We start from the raw sequence: 15849 nt of genomic DNA on the forward strand, positions 1-15849 counted from the left end.
ACGCCTCACTGCATAAGTTTATTTTTCTAATTCTTTCTCTCACTAATGAATTCTTTGTGGGCACAGGAATAAAGAAGCTTTCACTGTGGGTAAGGGAGCTGATCAGTCCTTTTAGTATGGTTCATCATGTATAGGAGTAGTCTGTGTCAGGGATACCACCATCTCTATATCCTCTGTGAGTGCTGTATCCTATCGTGTGGGTACTTTTATAAAGACTAGTGCCGTTAGATGGAAATATGGTATGGATCACATATTCTTCCTTGGCCCGGTGAGGATTTATAGGCAGCATCTGAAGCCCAGGACCTCTGATTTCCAAGATTGAATTATCTTTCTTGGTACCAGACTCAACATAATCATCCTTCTTCCGGCTTCCACGGCTGTATGCTCTGTCACGGGTCAGCAGTTGCCCAGCCCGGTGGACATACCAGCAGATGGATGCCAAAATGAGAAAGAGGAAGACAAGAGTGACAGCACCTCCTATAATGCCTGCTAGTGGCAATCCAGCAAGGGGGTCAGCATTTTGCTCACGGTTAAGTGTAGTAGTAGGACCATAAACATCTGCTGTCTCTGCCTTGGCACACACAGGCGACTCATCTGCAAGGTAAGTATTCGCTGTGTCCATGCTTACCATGCAAATTATGTAGGTAGAGCGGGGCTCCAGGGCGGTAAGTAGATACTCTGTCTTGTCTCCCTGAACTAAGGTTTCTGTAATAGAGCCTACAGCCGGGCTGTGTCCTAACCTTAGCCAGCTAAGTCGGAATGAACTTGCAGGGAGAGATGATTTCCATGTGATTCGAATGCTGTCAGAGGTTAATGGCTTCACATTAATCACCAGGGTTTTTGTTCCAGCTCCAGTTTCCATGGGGTAGTCTAAACTAGACTCTGGCAGTCGAATACCTGGCCGTTTAGACTTCAGAGTAAAAAGGGAACCCTGGGGTGGAGTAGTGACTACAGTTCCTGCAGGAGTGGCACGAGCGGATACTGCATTGTTTTGTGGTCCTCCTTCAAAACACTCATCCATCTCATGTGTGATATCCTTGATGGCCATCCCCCGAACCTTCTCAGGACCCTGGCACATTAATCCTCTTACATTTACTACAGAGGCTCGAGCTTTTACCCAGTCTCTCAGCCATATAAGATTGCAGCCACAAAACCAAGGATTGTTCCTGAGAAAGAGTTGACTCAGACTCTCCAGGTCATCAAAAAGGCCACGAGGAAGAGCAGTGAGGTTATTATTGGACAGATCTAATCTTTGCAGTTGCCTCATCTTTGACAAAGTATTGTATGGGATATGGGTAATGGCATTGTCCTGTAAGTAGAGCTTCTGTAAATGACTGGTGGGAAGATTTAGTGGAGGGGCTGCAAGTGAATTTCGAACTAGTGACAATTCTGTCAAATTCTGAAGACGGCTGAAAGTATCATCTGCAATGCGCTGGTTGGCCAATAGATTTCCATCTAGTACTAGTCTCCGCAAACTGTTAAGGCCTTTAAAGGCATGAAGTGGAATAGTGGAGATCCGGTTGTCATCTAACCTCAGCTCTTCCAATGTGCGTGGCAAGCCATTAGGAATGCTGCTGAGGTGATTGCGTGAGAGAAAAAGCAAACGAAGTTGCCGGCTATCCATGAAAGCATCATCCTCAATGCTGACAGTGGACACGGAATTGTCGTCCAAGTGGAGCTTCTCTAATAATGGAATGCGGGAGAGAGCATCACGTGTTACACTTCGTATATTGTTATCTTGGAGATGAAGCTCCCGAAGTGAACGGGGCAGGTTAAGGGGAAATTCATCAAGGTCATTCTCGTACAAATATATAACTCGTACGTTGATCTTGGTCTTTAGCTCGGGTGGGACACCAGCATTGTTGATCTGATTGTTCTGGAGGTAGAGGGTAGTTGCATCATCTGGGATGTCTGCTGGGATAGAAGTCAGGCCTCTGTCATTACAGTAGATAAAACCATTGTCACAACGGCATACATAAGGGCAGGTAGTGCTATCTATCACCTCTGTCAAAAAGGCAATGAGTCCATAACACAGGAAAAGCCAATCGCGTAAGTCCAAGGTAGCTGTACTCATTGCAACAGTGGTGACAGTAACTGTAGTGGTGGCTGCTGCTGAAGCAGCTGCCGCTGCTGTGGTGGTAGTGGTGGTCATGGTGATTGCCATTTTGTCAGTAAAAGTCACTTTTATCCAGTTTTACCCAGTGATTGGGGCCTTTTTGGCTCAGATATTTGGATCTTCTTCCTGGAAGAAAGAGAAGTGCAGTCAAAAAGATTTAGACTAAGACAAAAAAAAATACAGAAACAAAACATATGAATTATTGAAGATTTGGTACACATTCATACCTGTGACATTTTTTTGCATCTTATCTCCAACTGCATACACCCATATATTGTTGCTATTTGTTAGATTCTTCAATTACAAGAATCACTGTGTTCATTTTTATCCATAAATATATATGAAAAGAACATCAGAATATGAAAAGAACATTAGACAATAGGTATTTATAGAATGACTGGTTCTGATAAATTAAAATGAAGCCATTTGAAAATAGTGGCTTGGCAATTTATGAATATTTCTTAAATATTTTAATTATGCAGAACATCTATCACGCTATGTATACGTTGCTATTTATTACAAACTTGTCTCTCTGTATATATATATACATATATATATATTCTCTGCTAGCCAACTTTCTAGCAAATGCATGGATGAAGTAGGTTTGTAGTCTGTGAGCAGATAGCTTACAAATACACAATGTGGAAATATCTTGTCTGGATTCACGGGAGGATATAATCTTGCCTCTTTACAGGTCATTGGTAAGACCTCACCTTGAGTATGCGGTACAATTTTGGGCACCAGTCCTTAAAAAGGACATTATGGAACTAGACAAAGTGCAAAGGAGGGCTACAAAATTAATAAGGGGATTGGGAGATACTAGTTGTGAGACTAAAAAAGTTAAAATTATATACACTGGAAAAATGTCTTAGAGGGGATATGATAACATTATATAAATATATGCAGGGCCAATATAAAGAGCTCTTCAATGACCTGTTCATTAACAGACATGTACAAAGACCAAGAGGTCACCCTCGAGACTGGAAGAGCGGAGATTTCATAGACGACAAAGGGATTCTTTACAATAAGGACAATAAAGGTATTGTCACGTCTGCAATACAGCAGAGGATCCTCGCTGCAGAAATTGGGAAGGCGCCTCCTGGCGGAGATGGAGGGCCCAGCAACGAAACACCAAAGTGAATCACGGACACAGGAGCGTAGCGCAGTACAAAATCCAGGAACGAAAATAATAAATAAAAAATAATAAATTCAGGGGTCAGGCAAAAGAGTAGTCGGGGTCACGAGCTGAGGTCAGGGCAGGCAGCAAACAGCAAGGTCAAAAACTAGCCGGAGTCAGAACCAATAAATAACAAAGGAATATGGAACGCTAGTGAAGGCAATTAGGCACTATCACAGGCAAAGGTGAAGTGCCTACTGAGGGTTTAAATATCCCTCTACTCACAGGATCCTCCTACCCACCTAATTAGGGGGAGGAGGAAAAAAGATAAATGTCGCTTTAAGAAGCGACATGAATATTTATGAGTTAGCCGTTCGCGCATGCGCGAACGGCACTCCTGACGTCGAGGCGCGCGCCCCGTCAGGATCCAGTGATCTCTGCGGGGACGCGCGTCTATCCGCTGGACGGACCTGGCGGCGGCTCCCGCCAACGGAACGAGCAGGGGGCTGGACGCGCGGGCTGCGTCTCAGCTCCCCTACCCGCGGGACCACGGAGGAGGTAACAGGTATGGAATTCACTACCTAGGGAGGTGGTGTTATCCAATACATTAGATGCCTTCAAAAGGGGTTTCGATATTTTCCTAGAAAGACATGGCATACAGGGCTATAAACAGAATTAATATTTTAGAGCTTCTTGATCCATGGAGAAATCCGATTGCCTTTTGGAGTCAAGAAGGATTTTTTTTCCCTGATGTCATAATTCGAAGTAGCTTAATTAGGGGGTTTTTTTTGCCTTCTTTTGGATCAAGAGTAGGAAGGTTAGGTAGAAGGGTTGAACTTGATGGACTTTTTTCAACCTTATGTACTATGTACCGTATTTACTCGATTATAAGACAAGATTTTTTTCAGAGCAAAAATATCCCTTGTCTTAAAATCAAGGTCGCCTTCTAATCGGACCTTCCGGTGCTCATAGAAGTTTCGGTGGAACACCCGCTGCGCCCAGCAGACACCAGGGAGTCAGAAGCACTGGTAAGTCGGGGTGGGGGTTATATGGGTGGCATATCTTTTCTGGAGGCAGAGTGCCCCATGATGCCTCCAGAAATGCCCTTTAACTCCCTATATGCAGCGGGTGTTTTTCTTTTTTTCCTGAATTAATATTCAGATTTAGATTTTCGAACAAATACGGTACTATGTAACTATGTGTTGCAGCCTTGGTCCATGCAAGTTAGGTACTCGCATGTCTATCACAGAAGAACCAAAAACATAGTGGGTGTTTATCACAGTACGCTAATGGGAAAGCTACATAACGAAAAACAGGCTATTTTATGCTTTAGGACCAGCAGAAATTGTTATTTTCTTTTTCAGTGTAACCACACAAATATATTATATTTTTCTATATAAGTAGATTTTTTGAAACTATATTCATATATTTAAGAAATTATTTTTTTATAAATACAATTTTAAAAGGGGGGATTTAAAAAGAACAAACATTTATTCGCAGTTGTAAATTATGCACAGCTAGTATAAATGGGAAAAGTGGAAAAAAATATACTTGTTAAAATGCCCTAATTTAGAAACCATTTTATATTACTACATCAATTTAATTGATTTACATTTTCTATGTTTATTAGACTTTTTAAAAAAAAAAACAAAAAAAAACTTGTAACTCCCCCTAAACCTAACCCTAACTCCATCTAACTAATTACAAGCATTGCCTTTGTCTTTGGACAGTATCAATGCATGTGATTGGCTGTAGAAGCGATCACATTCATGGAAGTGTGAGGGATCTACTGTAGACTGACTACTCTAGTCATGGAGTGGTCAGCTACAGTGATGCTCCCATGTGGCAATGTGGGAATAATTATACCGTATTTGCTCTATTATAAGACGACCCCCCAAAATCTGAATATTAATTTATGAAAAAAAGAAAAGGCCTGAATATAAGACGAACCTATAGGAAAAAAGTTTTACCAGTAAATGTTAATTCATGTAAACTATGTGAACTATTGTTTGTTAATAAAAGCTACGATTGAGAAAAATATTTTGTTTTTATTTCCTTTTTTTTTTTTTAACCTGCCCCCCTCCCAATTATGCACATCTGCCCCCAGGCTTGCCACTCTGCCCCAGAAATGCCTTATACCCCATATATACCACTGTGCCCCATGATATGCCTTTTAACCCTCTAAATGCCACTGTGCCCCATGATACACCTTTTAACCCTCTATATGCCACTGTGCCCCATGATATGCCTTTTAACCCTCTAAATGCCACTGTGCCCCATGCTACACCTTTTAACCCTCTATATGCCACTGTGCCCCATGATATGCCTTTTGACCCCCTATGTGCCACTCTACCTCCAGAAATGCCTTATACCCCTATATGCCACTCTGGCATTTAGGGGGTTAAAAGGCATATTATGGGGCAGAGTGGCATATAGGGAGGTATAGGGCATTTCAGGAGACAGAGTGGCGTATAGAGGGTTAAAAGGCATTTCTGGAGGCAGAGTGGCATTAAGGGGATTAAAAGGCATTTCACAGAGCACTATGCCTCCAGAAATGCCTTATGCCCCCCATTTAACACTCCCTCCCCCTCCCTCCTCCAAACTTACCGGTGCTTCTGAGTCCCCCAGTGCTTAGTCCGGGCAGCGTGTATTCGCGTAGACAACTTCCGCTCTACGCGAATCACGTAGAGCTCTACACACTGCCCGGACTAAGCACCGGGGACTCAGAAGCACCGGTAAATTGGGGGGGGGCCATACACAGGATGATCCAGGTCCCCTGCATCTGAGTCCCCGGTGCTTAGTCCGGGCAGCGTGTAGAACTCTATGCGATTCGCGTAGAGTGGAAGTTGTCTACGCGAATCGCGTAGAGCTCTACACGCTGCCCGGACCAAGCACCGGGGACTCAGAAGCACCGGTAAGTGGGGGAAGGGGGGGCATACACAGGAGGATCCAGGTCCCTGCAGGGGATCTGGATCTTAGTCTCATAGTCAGACCTATTTGAGGTCTGATTATAAGACGACTCCGATTATAAGACGAGGGGTATTTTTCAGAGCATTTGCGGTAACTACGAGCAAATACGGTAACTACCATGTGCGTCATGGGTTCTGTAATGCAATCTTTTGTGGTATATTATCGGCCATAAATGGGTTAATTCACATTAACTCTTAAATTACATTTGAGATGTCCAAATTAGCCTTTTTTAAGGACCACAACTTTACCCTGGAGTTTTAATTAATCGTATATGCGAACAATTAGTATTATGTATCAGTAACCTGTGTTCTTTTTATTGACATGAAAATCTGATGTTTCCAGTCCTCCATGACTGAAATATTATATTGTTCACTTTTATAAATGAAAAGCTATGGCTCAGTAAATGTAAAACTGTCACCTTTTGTTACAGGTTCATTTAAAAAAAAAAAGTTCAGTAGTTTCGTGGTGTAAGCTTTGCTGGTTTGTATTGTTAACACTATTTATTTAGAATTCTGCCACCTTCCATATACAGTGAAGGAAAAAAATATTTGATCCCCTACTGACTTTGTACGTTTGCCCACTGACAAAGACATGAACGGTCTGTAATTGTAATGGTAGGTTTATTTGAAAAGTGAGAGACAGAATAGCAAAAATCCAGAATAACGCATTTCAAATAAATTATAAATTGATTTGCATTTTACTCAGTGAAATTAGTATTTGACCCCTTTGCAAAACATGACTTGGTACTTGGTGGCAAAACCCTTGTTGGCAATCACAGAGGTCAGACGTTTCTTGTAGTTGGCCACCAGGTTTGCACACATCTCAGGAGGGATTTTGTCCCAGTCCTCTTTGCAGATCCTCTCCAAGTGATTAAGGTTTTGAGGCTGGTGTTTGGCAACTCGAACCTTCAGCTCCCTCCACAGATTTTCTATGGGATTAACCCTTACGAAAAAATTACTGCAGTTTTTCTGAAGTAAATCTGCAGTTTTTTGGACATGAAAAAACTGCAATACTGCACTTTTACTGCAGTATTACTGCACATTTACTGCAGTTGTACTGCATTTGTACTTCACTGTACTGCAGTTTTACTGCAGTTATTTTTGTACGGAAGTACAAATGCAATAAAGCTGCAGTACATTGAAGTACAACTGTAGGTTTGCAATATAAAAAAAAAAAAGTGCAGTAAATGTGCAGTACAGTGAAGTACAAATGCAGTAAAACTGCAGTAAATGTGCAGTAATACTGCAGTAAAAGTGCAGTATTGCAGTTTTTTCATGTCCAAAAAACTGCATTATTACTTCAGAAAAACTGCAGTAATTTTTTGTAAGGGAAGGTCTGGAGACTGGCTAGGCCACTCCATGACCTTAATGTGCTTCTTCTTGAGCCACTCTCGAATACCCATCCATGACCCATTTTCAATGCCCTGGCTGAAGGAAGGAGGTTCTCACCCAAGATTTGACGGTAGTTATGGTCCCTTTGATTTGGTGAAGTTGTCCTGTCCCATTAGCAGAAAAACACCCCAAAGCATAATTTTTGACGGTGGGGATGGTGTTCCTGGGGTCATTGGCAGCATTCCTCCTCCTCAAACACGGCTAGTTGAGTTTATTCCAAATAGCTTTCACCCAGTTTTTCTCCTCTGAATCATTCAGATGTCCATTGGCAAGCTTCAGACGGGCCTTTACATGTGCTTTCTTGAGCAGGGGGACCTTGCGGGCACTGCAGGATTTCAGTCCTTCACGGCATAGTGTGTTACCAATTGTTTTCTTGGTCCTAGCTGCCTTGAGATCATTGACAAGATCCTCCCGTATAGTTCTGGGCTAATTCCTCACCATTCTCATGATCATTGAAACTCCACGAGGTGAGATCTTGCATGGAACCCAAGACCATTTGCGAATAATCGCACCAACTGTTGTCACCTTCTCACCAAGCTGCTTAACGATGGTCTTGTAGCCCATTCCAGCCTTGTGTAGGTCTACAATCTTGTCCCTGACATCCTTGGATAGCTCTTTGGCTCTTGGCCATGGTGGAGAGTTGATTGCTTCTGTGGACAGGTGTCTTTTATACAGGTAACAAGCTGAGATTAGGAGCACTCCCTTTAAGAGAGTGCTCCTAATCTCAGCTCGTTACCTGTATAAAAGACACCTAGGAGCCAGACATGCAAATCGATTTATAATTTATTTGAAATGGGTTGTTTTTTTTTGTTATTCTGTTTCTCACTGTTAAAATAAACCTACCATTAAAATTATAGACTGATCATGTCTTTGTCGTTGGGCAAATGTACAGTGTGCAAATTTTTTCCTTCACAATAAGTGTTAGCTCTGCAGTTCAGAGTTCCATTTATCCTAGTGTTCCATCCTTTCTCATCTCTTTTGTAATTTCTCCCCTTTCATTTTACATCGCCCGTGTGAATCACAGAGTTTATGTTTGCTCCGCATAAAAGCAAATTAATAAGTGAGGAGATGTGGAAGATGAAGTGATTATAATGTGTGAGGACGTTCTAAGAGTGATTTTTAAGCACATGATTATAAAAGCTAGTCCATCTTTTAACTTACATAATAGCTTCTCTGAGCCATCTCAGTCGGGAGATTAAAGCCTGCGTCACCAGCATTATGATGGAAATCACATTCTGATAATGACTGAGCCCTTCTTGGGTCCTCTGAGAAATGCATAATATAGCAATTCAAAAAACAGTGGTGTTCTGCCAAAACATAAAAACTTAGCCTTGGTCCTGTCCCTGCTGAAGGTGTTAAATGTTTGGCCCTAGTGGAAAGTAGAATGGAAAGTGTCATTGTTTCACTGTCATAAGGGAGCCAGGAGGATATAAAATCCCTCTTTGTAAATATTAACCCTTTCAAAGCCACAATGGTATGCAAGACAAACTGATTAAGTGTGTTTGATACAGTGGGAGATGTTGAAACATTGTTTGGCAACGTGGAATTTAACCCCTTCAATCGCAGGGGTATTTGGTACCTCAAGTCCCGGAACAATTTTGCCAGCTTTCTTTTGATACCATAGTTAGATAATTAGCTGACAATTTAGGATGAGAAATTTAGTAAAACCTTTTTTGATATATATATATATATATATATATTCCTCTCTGAATCCTCACAAAATTAGGTAAAATGATAGAAATTTCTATCCAAATGTATTAGTTCAGGTGTCCTGATTTCAGAAATACCCGATTTATATAGAATTTCCATACTTTCCCAGCACTTATAGTGTGGATAATGTAGATAATTTTTTATGAAGCTGTAGAATTGTCACATTAGGTATGATGGGACTGCAACTCTAATTTTAAACAAATAAACCAAAAATACCCACAAAAGTATATATTTCTGTAAAGCAGACAACCCAGACATCAGGGGCATTTGGGCACTCTTCATGCAGTTATTTCGCCAACTGTCAAAGTTGGCCGCAGAAATGATTTCTCACCAACACAATTATTTTTCACCAACACTTCTTAGAATTTTGTAGGATTCTTAGGATTTTTTGTACAGGGTATGCGTTACAGCAGAGAAATCCAGCCTAAAGTGATCAGCAGCCTCTCCGGATTACAGAAATACCCCACATGCATAGTTTTTTTGTGGTTTTCTGGACATTACAAGGCACAACTGGACCATGCGCGTTATAGATTCCAAACATTACATTTTCACATTTTGCATTAGTTGACCTATGTTTCATTTGGGCCTGTGCAGCACCCCCTAATTATAAATACCCCCATAAAAGTATATATTTCTCTAAAGCAGACAACCCAGAGTATCTCATCAGGGGTATTTGGGCATTCTTCATGCAGCTATTTGGCCACCAATCACTGTGAAATGTGACCGCAGAAATTATTTCCTGTGCTTTTTTTCACCAACACTTCTGTGTTACTTCGATTTTTTTGCACAGGGTATGTGTTACGGCAAAGAAACCCGGCCAAAATTGTTTAGCCGCCTCTCCTATGGAAATACCCCACATCCTTAGTTTTCTTTTTCTTTCTAGAGGGCCATATCCATCCCATATGCCGCTGCAAGAAGGGCAGGATGTACCGGTACGTCCATATGGGACTGAAGGGGTTAATATCCGGCAGATGAGAACCATTCGGCCCATCTGGTCTGTACATTTTTTTGGAAGTAAAGAATCAGACCATGATCAGTCCTTAGTATTGTCTTGGATTCAGGATAGGTTTATGCTATCCCATTTGTCTTTAAATTCCCTCACTGTATTAGCCTCCACCATTTCTGATGGCAGGCTGTTCCATTTTCTACCACCCTGTAAAGTATATAGACAACTGGGGTCCAAAAAAGCATCAAGAAGATATTTTTATGCTTTTCTTGGAAATCACTATATTTAATACAATATATCTGCCATGAAATAATTGTGTATATGTCACCTAACCTGAAGTAGTTAGAATGCATAGCAGTGAAAAGTTGCACCATTCACTCTCATATACATACTCAGTCACTCTATACACAAACTCTCTTTACCTTTCCCATCATCATAACTGGGAACTTCTTAGCTCTGGCTACCCAGAGCCTTCCCTTGCGGAATGCGGCCAGGGGGGATGCTAATGAATAATGTTTCTTTTTCTGAGAGGTGATTCCAGTTTCCGCTTTAAGTGACCTAAATATTTTTTGTTCTTGTCTTTATAGACCCCTTCAGGACCGGCATTTGAGTACTGGGTCTTCCCTTGAAGGCCGCAGTTTTTTTAAAATAATAAAATTCTGTGCTCGTGATTCGCTTCAAATCGATCACGTGGACGGAATTGAGGGGGAGTGGCTGATATGGATCGCTGGGGACACCCAGTGGTCAGTAGCAGCCACCCCTCGCGATCCCAGCGTTCATAGCGACGCTGGATCGCGCATCCTCCATGACTTACCTGGTACGTCCCGGTCTGGCGGTGACCTATGACCCGGAAGTACCAGGTATGTCCCGGTCTTGAAGGGGTTAAACAGCAAGCAGATTGTGCACCATGGTTTAATGGTATGTGGTAGGGTAAAGTCAATGACAGCCTCAAAGGAGTAAATACCAATTTCTTTTGTCATTTTAAGGTATTAAATAGAAGAACAAACTTTGATATTTTACCTAAGGACTGGTGGTACCCAATAATACAGGTAACCAAGGCACATCCTATCCTAAAACTGCTTTTCTGTCTGTGGAATACAACTAAACACATTATGCTTGGCCATTTCAAAAGAAAAAAGACAAATGGTATCTACTAAATACCTTTTAGGTATCCAAAAGATACAATAAAGTAAATTTTCTCCAGTGTAACAGTTTATTTATTCTCAGGGGTCCTCTTCCTGCCTTTTATATGCTACAATTACACTAACCGACTCAAAGCAGTAGTCTTGGTCTTTCTTTAATCTTTCCTCTGCTTGAAGAGCCTGCAGCAAAATATCCCCTCTTGGGGTCAAACGTAGAAACTTTCCTACCTGTTTCCATCTGTTGGATTCTCTCATAGAAAACATTATCCTCTTTCCTGCCTGAAGCCTTAGAATGTACCTTCTTCTACTTCAAGCTTCCTATGTATAAATGTATAGGTTAACAGTCGGAACTATGTTCCGACTGTCAACTGTTTCTGTAAATGCTTGTGGTAACTTAAATACATCAATTTACCTTTTTAACTCCTACACCCTATAACAGCCCCCTTATTTTTGTTCTTAAAATGCACACGCTCAGTACTAATTAATTTCACCTTACTTTACAAAATCACCTTGTGATTTTGTTTGAAATGTACACTCACTGGCCCCTTTATTAGGTACACCCTTCTAGTAACGGGTTGGACCCCCTTTGGCCTTCAGAACTGACTTCATTCTTCTTGACATACTTTCTACAAGGTGATGGAAACATTCCTCAGAGGTTTTAGTTCATATTGACATGATGGCATCACACGGTTGCTACAGATTTGTGGGCTGCATATCCATATCCATCCCATTCCACCACATCCCAAAGGTGCTCTATTGGATTGAGATCTGGTGATTGTGGAGGCCATTGGAGTACACTAAACTCATTGTCATGTTCAAGAAACCAGTTTGAGATGATTTGAGCTTTGTAACATGGTGTATTATTCTGCTGGAAGTAGCCATCAGAAGATGGGTACACTGTGGCCATAAAGGGATGGACATGGTCAGCAACAATACTTAGGTAGGCTGTCACGTTTAAATAATATTTAATTGATACTAAGGGTCCCAAAGTGTGCCAATAAAACGTCCCCTGCACCATTACACGACCACCAGCCTGAACCGTTAATACATGCAGGATGGATCAATGCTTTCATGTTGTTTACGCCAAACTCTGAACCTGCCATCTGAATGTCGCAGCTGGAATCGAGACTCATCAGACCAGGCACCGCTCTTCCAGTCTTCCATTGTCCAATTTAGCAAATTGGACAATGCAAATTGCCTGTGCAAATTGTAGCCTCAGTTTCCTATTCTTATCTGGGAGAAGTGGCACCTGGTGTGTTCTGCTGCTGCTGTAGTCCATCTGCTCCAAGGTTCGACGTGTTGTGTGTTAGAGATGGTATTTTGCATACCTTGGTTGTAACGAGTGGTTATTTGAGTTACTGTTTCCTTTCTGTCCTCTCAAACCAGTCTGCCCATTCTCCTTAGACATCAACAAGGCATTTTCGTCCACACAATTGCGGCTCACTGGATATTTTCTCTTTTTCGGACCATTCTCTGCAAACCCTAGAGATGGTTGTGCGTGAAAATCCCAGTAGATCAACAGTTTCTGAAATACTCAGACCAGCCTGTCTGGCAACAACAACCATGCCTTGTTCAAAGTCACTTAAATCTCCTTTCTTCCCCATTCTGATGCTCGGTTTGAACTTTAGCAAGTTGTCTTGATCATGTCTACATGCCTAAATGAATTGAGTTTCTGCCATGTGATTGGCTGATTGGCTATTTGTGTTAAGCAATTGAACAGGTGTACCTAATAAAGTGGCCAGTGAGTGTATATATTTTCCTTTTAGGTTTATATTATTAATTATAATTTCTGAACATGATCCTTTCTCTGAAAAAAAAATTTAAAAAAATAATAATTTTTTTTTTCTTCTACTACAATTTAAAAAAAAAAACACATATCATTTGATACAGCCATAAAATTAAGTTACTATATGTTCATCAGACACATGCAAAAGAAGTGACAGTACTGTGAAAGTGTAAGGACTTAACCTGACTGCAACTATGAAAACTTCATCCAAGAGTTTACAGACAAGACAGACATATTTCTGACTTTGAACCCAAAATATCACAATCAGAAGCACATTAGCACATCAGTCATTCAAAGGACATAAACAGAGACTGAATTAGAGATACACTATAAGGACAAAAGTAATGGGCCATCTGACCATTACACTAAAAGGTAATTTTGTCATATTGCATTCGACACACATAGATATTAATGTAGTTGGTCCCCCCTTTGCAGCTATATAAACTTCCACTCTTCTGGGAAGGCTTTCCACAAGATTTTGAAGTGTTTCTGTGGGAATTTTTGCCCATTTATCCAGTAGGGCATTTGTGAGGTTAGTCACTGATGTTGGATGAGAAGGTCGTTCCAATTTTCAATGGGGTTGAGGTCAGGGCTCTGTGCCACCCCGTCAAGTTCCTCCACTTGTCATTAAAGTCCATCTGGTGTGATGGTCAGGTTTCCCAATAATTTTGTCCATACAGCGTACATGCAGTCTGTCATGGTTCTGTCAATGGAATAATACCACAGTGGGCCAACAAAAAGAATAAGGATCAAAACCCAATGTAGTTTAGAAATTAGTATGACACTGTTTGGCACTGGTTGTATATTTAATGGTAGGACCAAATCTGGAACAAACAATGATTTACTGCCACCAGTGATGGATTTTTTTGTGTTTCACCTATTATATCACCTCAAGGCTGAAGGAGAAGAAGCTTAAATTGTCCATAGATTTTGTAAAGGATAGAGAGAGTACACAATTTAAATCTTTAGCATTCTTAAGTAGGCTTTAAGGATATCACAGGTGCGGAATGGCTTGATTATTTGTGTGCACTATAGCCAGAATATGTTAGTATATTTTAATTTATGTTCTCTCATTTAAAACCACATGCATATTCATATGCATTATCCACAATGCATAACTCTTATAACTGTTTAATGGATTTAAATTTGATGGTGGAAGGAGGATTAGGGTATGGATCCATGAGGGTTTTCACCTCAGAGGGTTGTGTGAAGGTAGAACATTAAGGTTCAGCAGACTTCAAGCAGGTTTGAAATTATTTTGCCGGCTTTATTTTACCACAATAACACAATTTGGTGTTCCACTTGGTGGCCTGCTCTATGGCCACTTCCATTGCTGCTGTGAGAGTTGCCTTCTTATAGAGAACTCCAGCCATCATATGCAATTTAAGGTATATGATACCTGGGTATACCCTTCAAATTAACACTTTCCCTGTGTTGTAAATGCATGGAGGTATCTTTGCCACTTTTCCCACCACAGGCTCAAGTGCTGGCTTGTGCTAGATTACCAGGGGGTTTTATCAGACCCCAATGCACATATGCAGAGCTCATTCCTGCTAATCATTGGCTGCTTCCTAAAAGTAAGATTTTCTTTCATTAACAAATGTATATTAACCCCTTGATGACAATTAATCAATCTGCACCATATACAAAATACCTGCTTTAAAGGAGTTTAGGAGGGGATCACTTTCTAAGCTCAAATGGTATTGCTGAAATGCCTCCATATCGAGGCATTCAGCGACAACGAAAACCCACCCCAGAACGCACTGTGATAGCTCCAGAGAGCAATCACAAGCACCATATTCGAGGTGCGGCACATGCTTTGTGTAGCTTTCCTATTCTGATGCGGGTGTCGGTGTGGCAGAGCCTGTCCTGGTGTGTGGGTTTGGGTGTTGGTATGACAGAGCATGTCCTGGTGTGTGTGTGTGTTTGGGTGTTGGTGTGGCAGAGCCTGTCCTGGTGTGTGTCTGGGTGTCCATGTGGCAGAGCATGCCCTGGTGTGCGTGTATGGGTATTGGTGTGGCAGAGCCTGTCCTGGTGTGTGTGTTTGTGTATCAGTTTGGCAGAGCCTGTCCTGGTGTGTGTGTATCAGTTTGGCAGAGCCTGTCCTGGTGTATGTGTGTTTGGGGGTCGGTGTGGCAGAGCCTGTCCTGGTGTATGTGTGTTTGGGGGTCGGTGTGGCAGTGCCTGTCCTAGTGTGTGTGTTTGGGGGTTGGTGTGGCAGATCCTGTCCTGGTGTGTGCATGTTTGGGTGTCGGTGTGGTAGAGCCTGTCCTGGTGTGTATTTGGACTTCTGTTTCATGGTACTTTACTTACTGTAGGAATAAATAGAACCTTGTAAGTTTTATTTATACAGAGATAAAACGCCCTCCTGAATTTGTAGTCACTTCAGAGGACAAAACTTACAAGGCCCAGAAATCTATTTCAATCTTCATATTTTATTAAAAAGGATCAGTGGTACTAAATTGTGACTTCAGGCATCCCGTGTATGATGACTTTTGTTTAGTGTACTGATGTACTCATATATACTATACTAGTCTTATATAGTCTTATACTATCTGCCGAGCCTGATGTCATCTTTATCCAGTACACAGTTAAGATTCTGTCTATTCTGTCTATTTTATTTATTTCCAAAATCCTCAGCACCAGGCCCATGATGCTCCAGCCTTGTGCA

At 41.4% G+C, this 15849-nt stretch overlaps 2 protein-coding genes across 2 annotated transcripts in view; one reads left to right on the top strand and one right to left on the bottom strand.

Annotated features, from left to right (window-relative positions):
- LOC149281723 (ADP-ribose glycohydrolase MACROD1-like) overlaps positions 1 to 15849 on the top strand; it is a 403871-nt gene that overhangs the window by 244832 nt on the left and 143190 nt on the right. The window lies entirely within an intron of this gene.
- Positions 125 to 2164, bottom strand: LOC149281724 (leucine-rich repeat transmembrane protein FLRT1-like). Its single transcript, XM_089499056.1, has one exon. It carries the CDS (start codon positions 2162 to 2164, stop codon positions 125 to 127), a length of 2040 nt encoding a protein of 679 aa, XP_089355182.1.

Source organism: Sceloporus occidentalis, unplaced genomic scaffold (genome assembly GCF_023333645.1).
Source record: "Sceloporus occidentalis isolate IW3139 unplaced genomic scaffold, rSceOcc1.0.p SCAF_128, whole genome shotgun sequence".
Classification (NCBI taxonomy): Eukaryota; Metazoa; Chordata; class Lepidosauria; order Squamata; family Phrynosomatidae; genus Sceloporus; species Sceloporus occidentalis.

Bases quoted from the DNA above. Each gene is read 5' to 3' on its own strand.
- LOC149281724 (XM_089499056.1), bottom strand. From the start codon at position 2,164: ATGGCAATCACCATGACCACCACTACCACCACAGCAGCGGCAGCTGCT.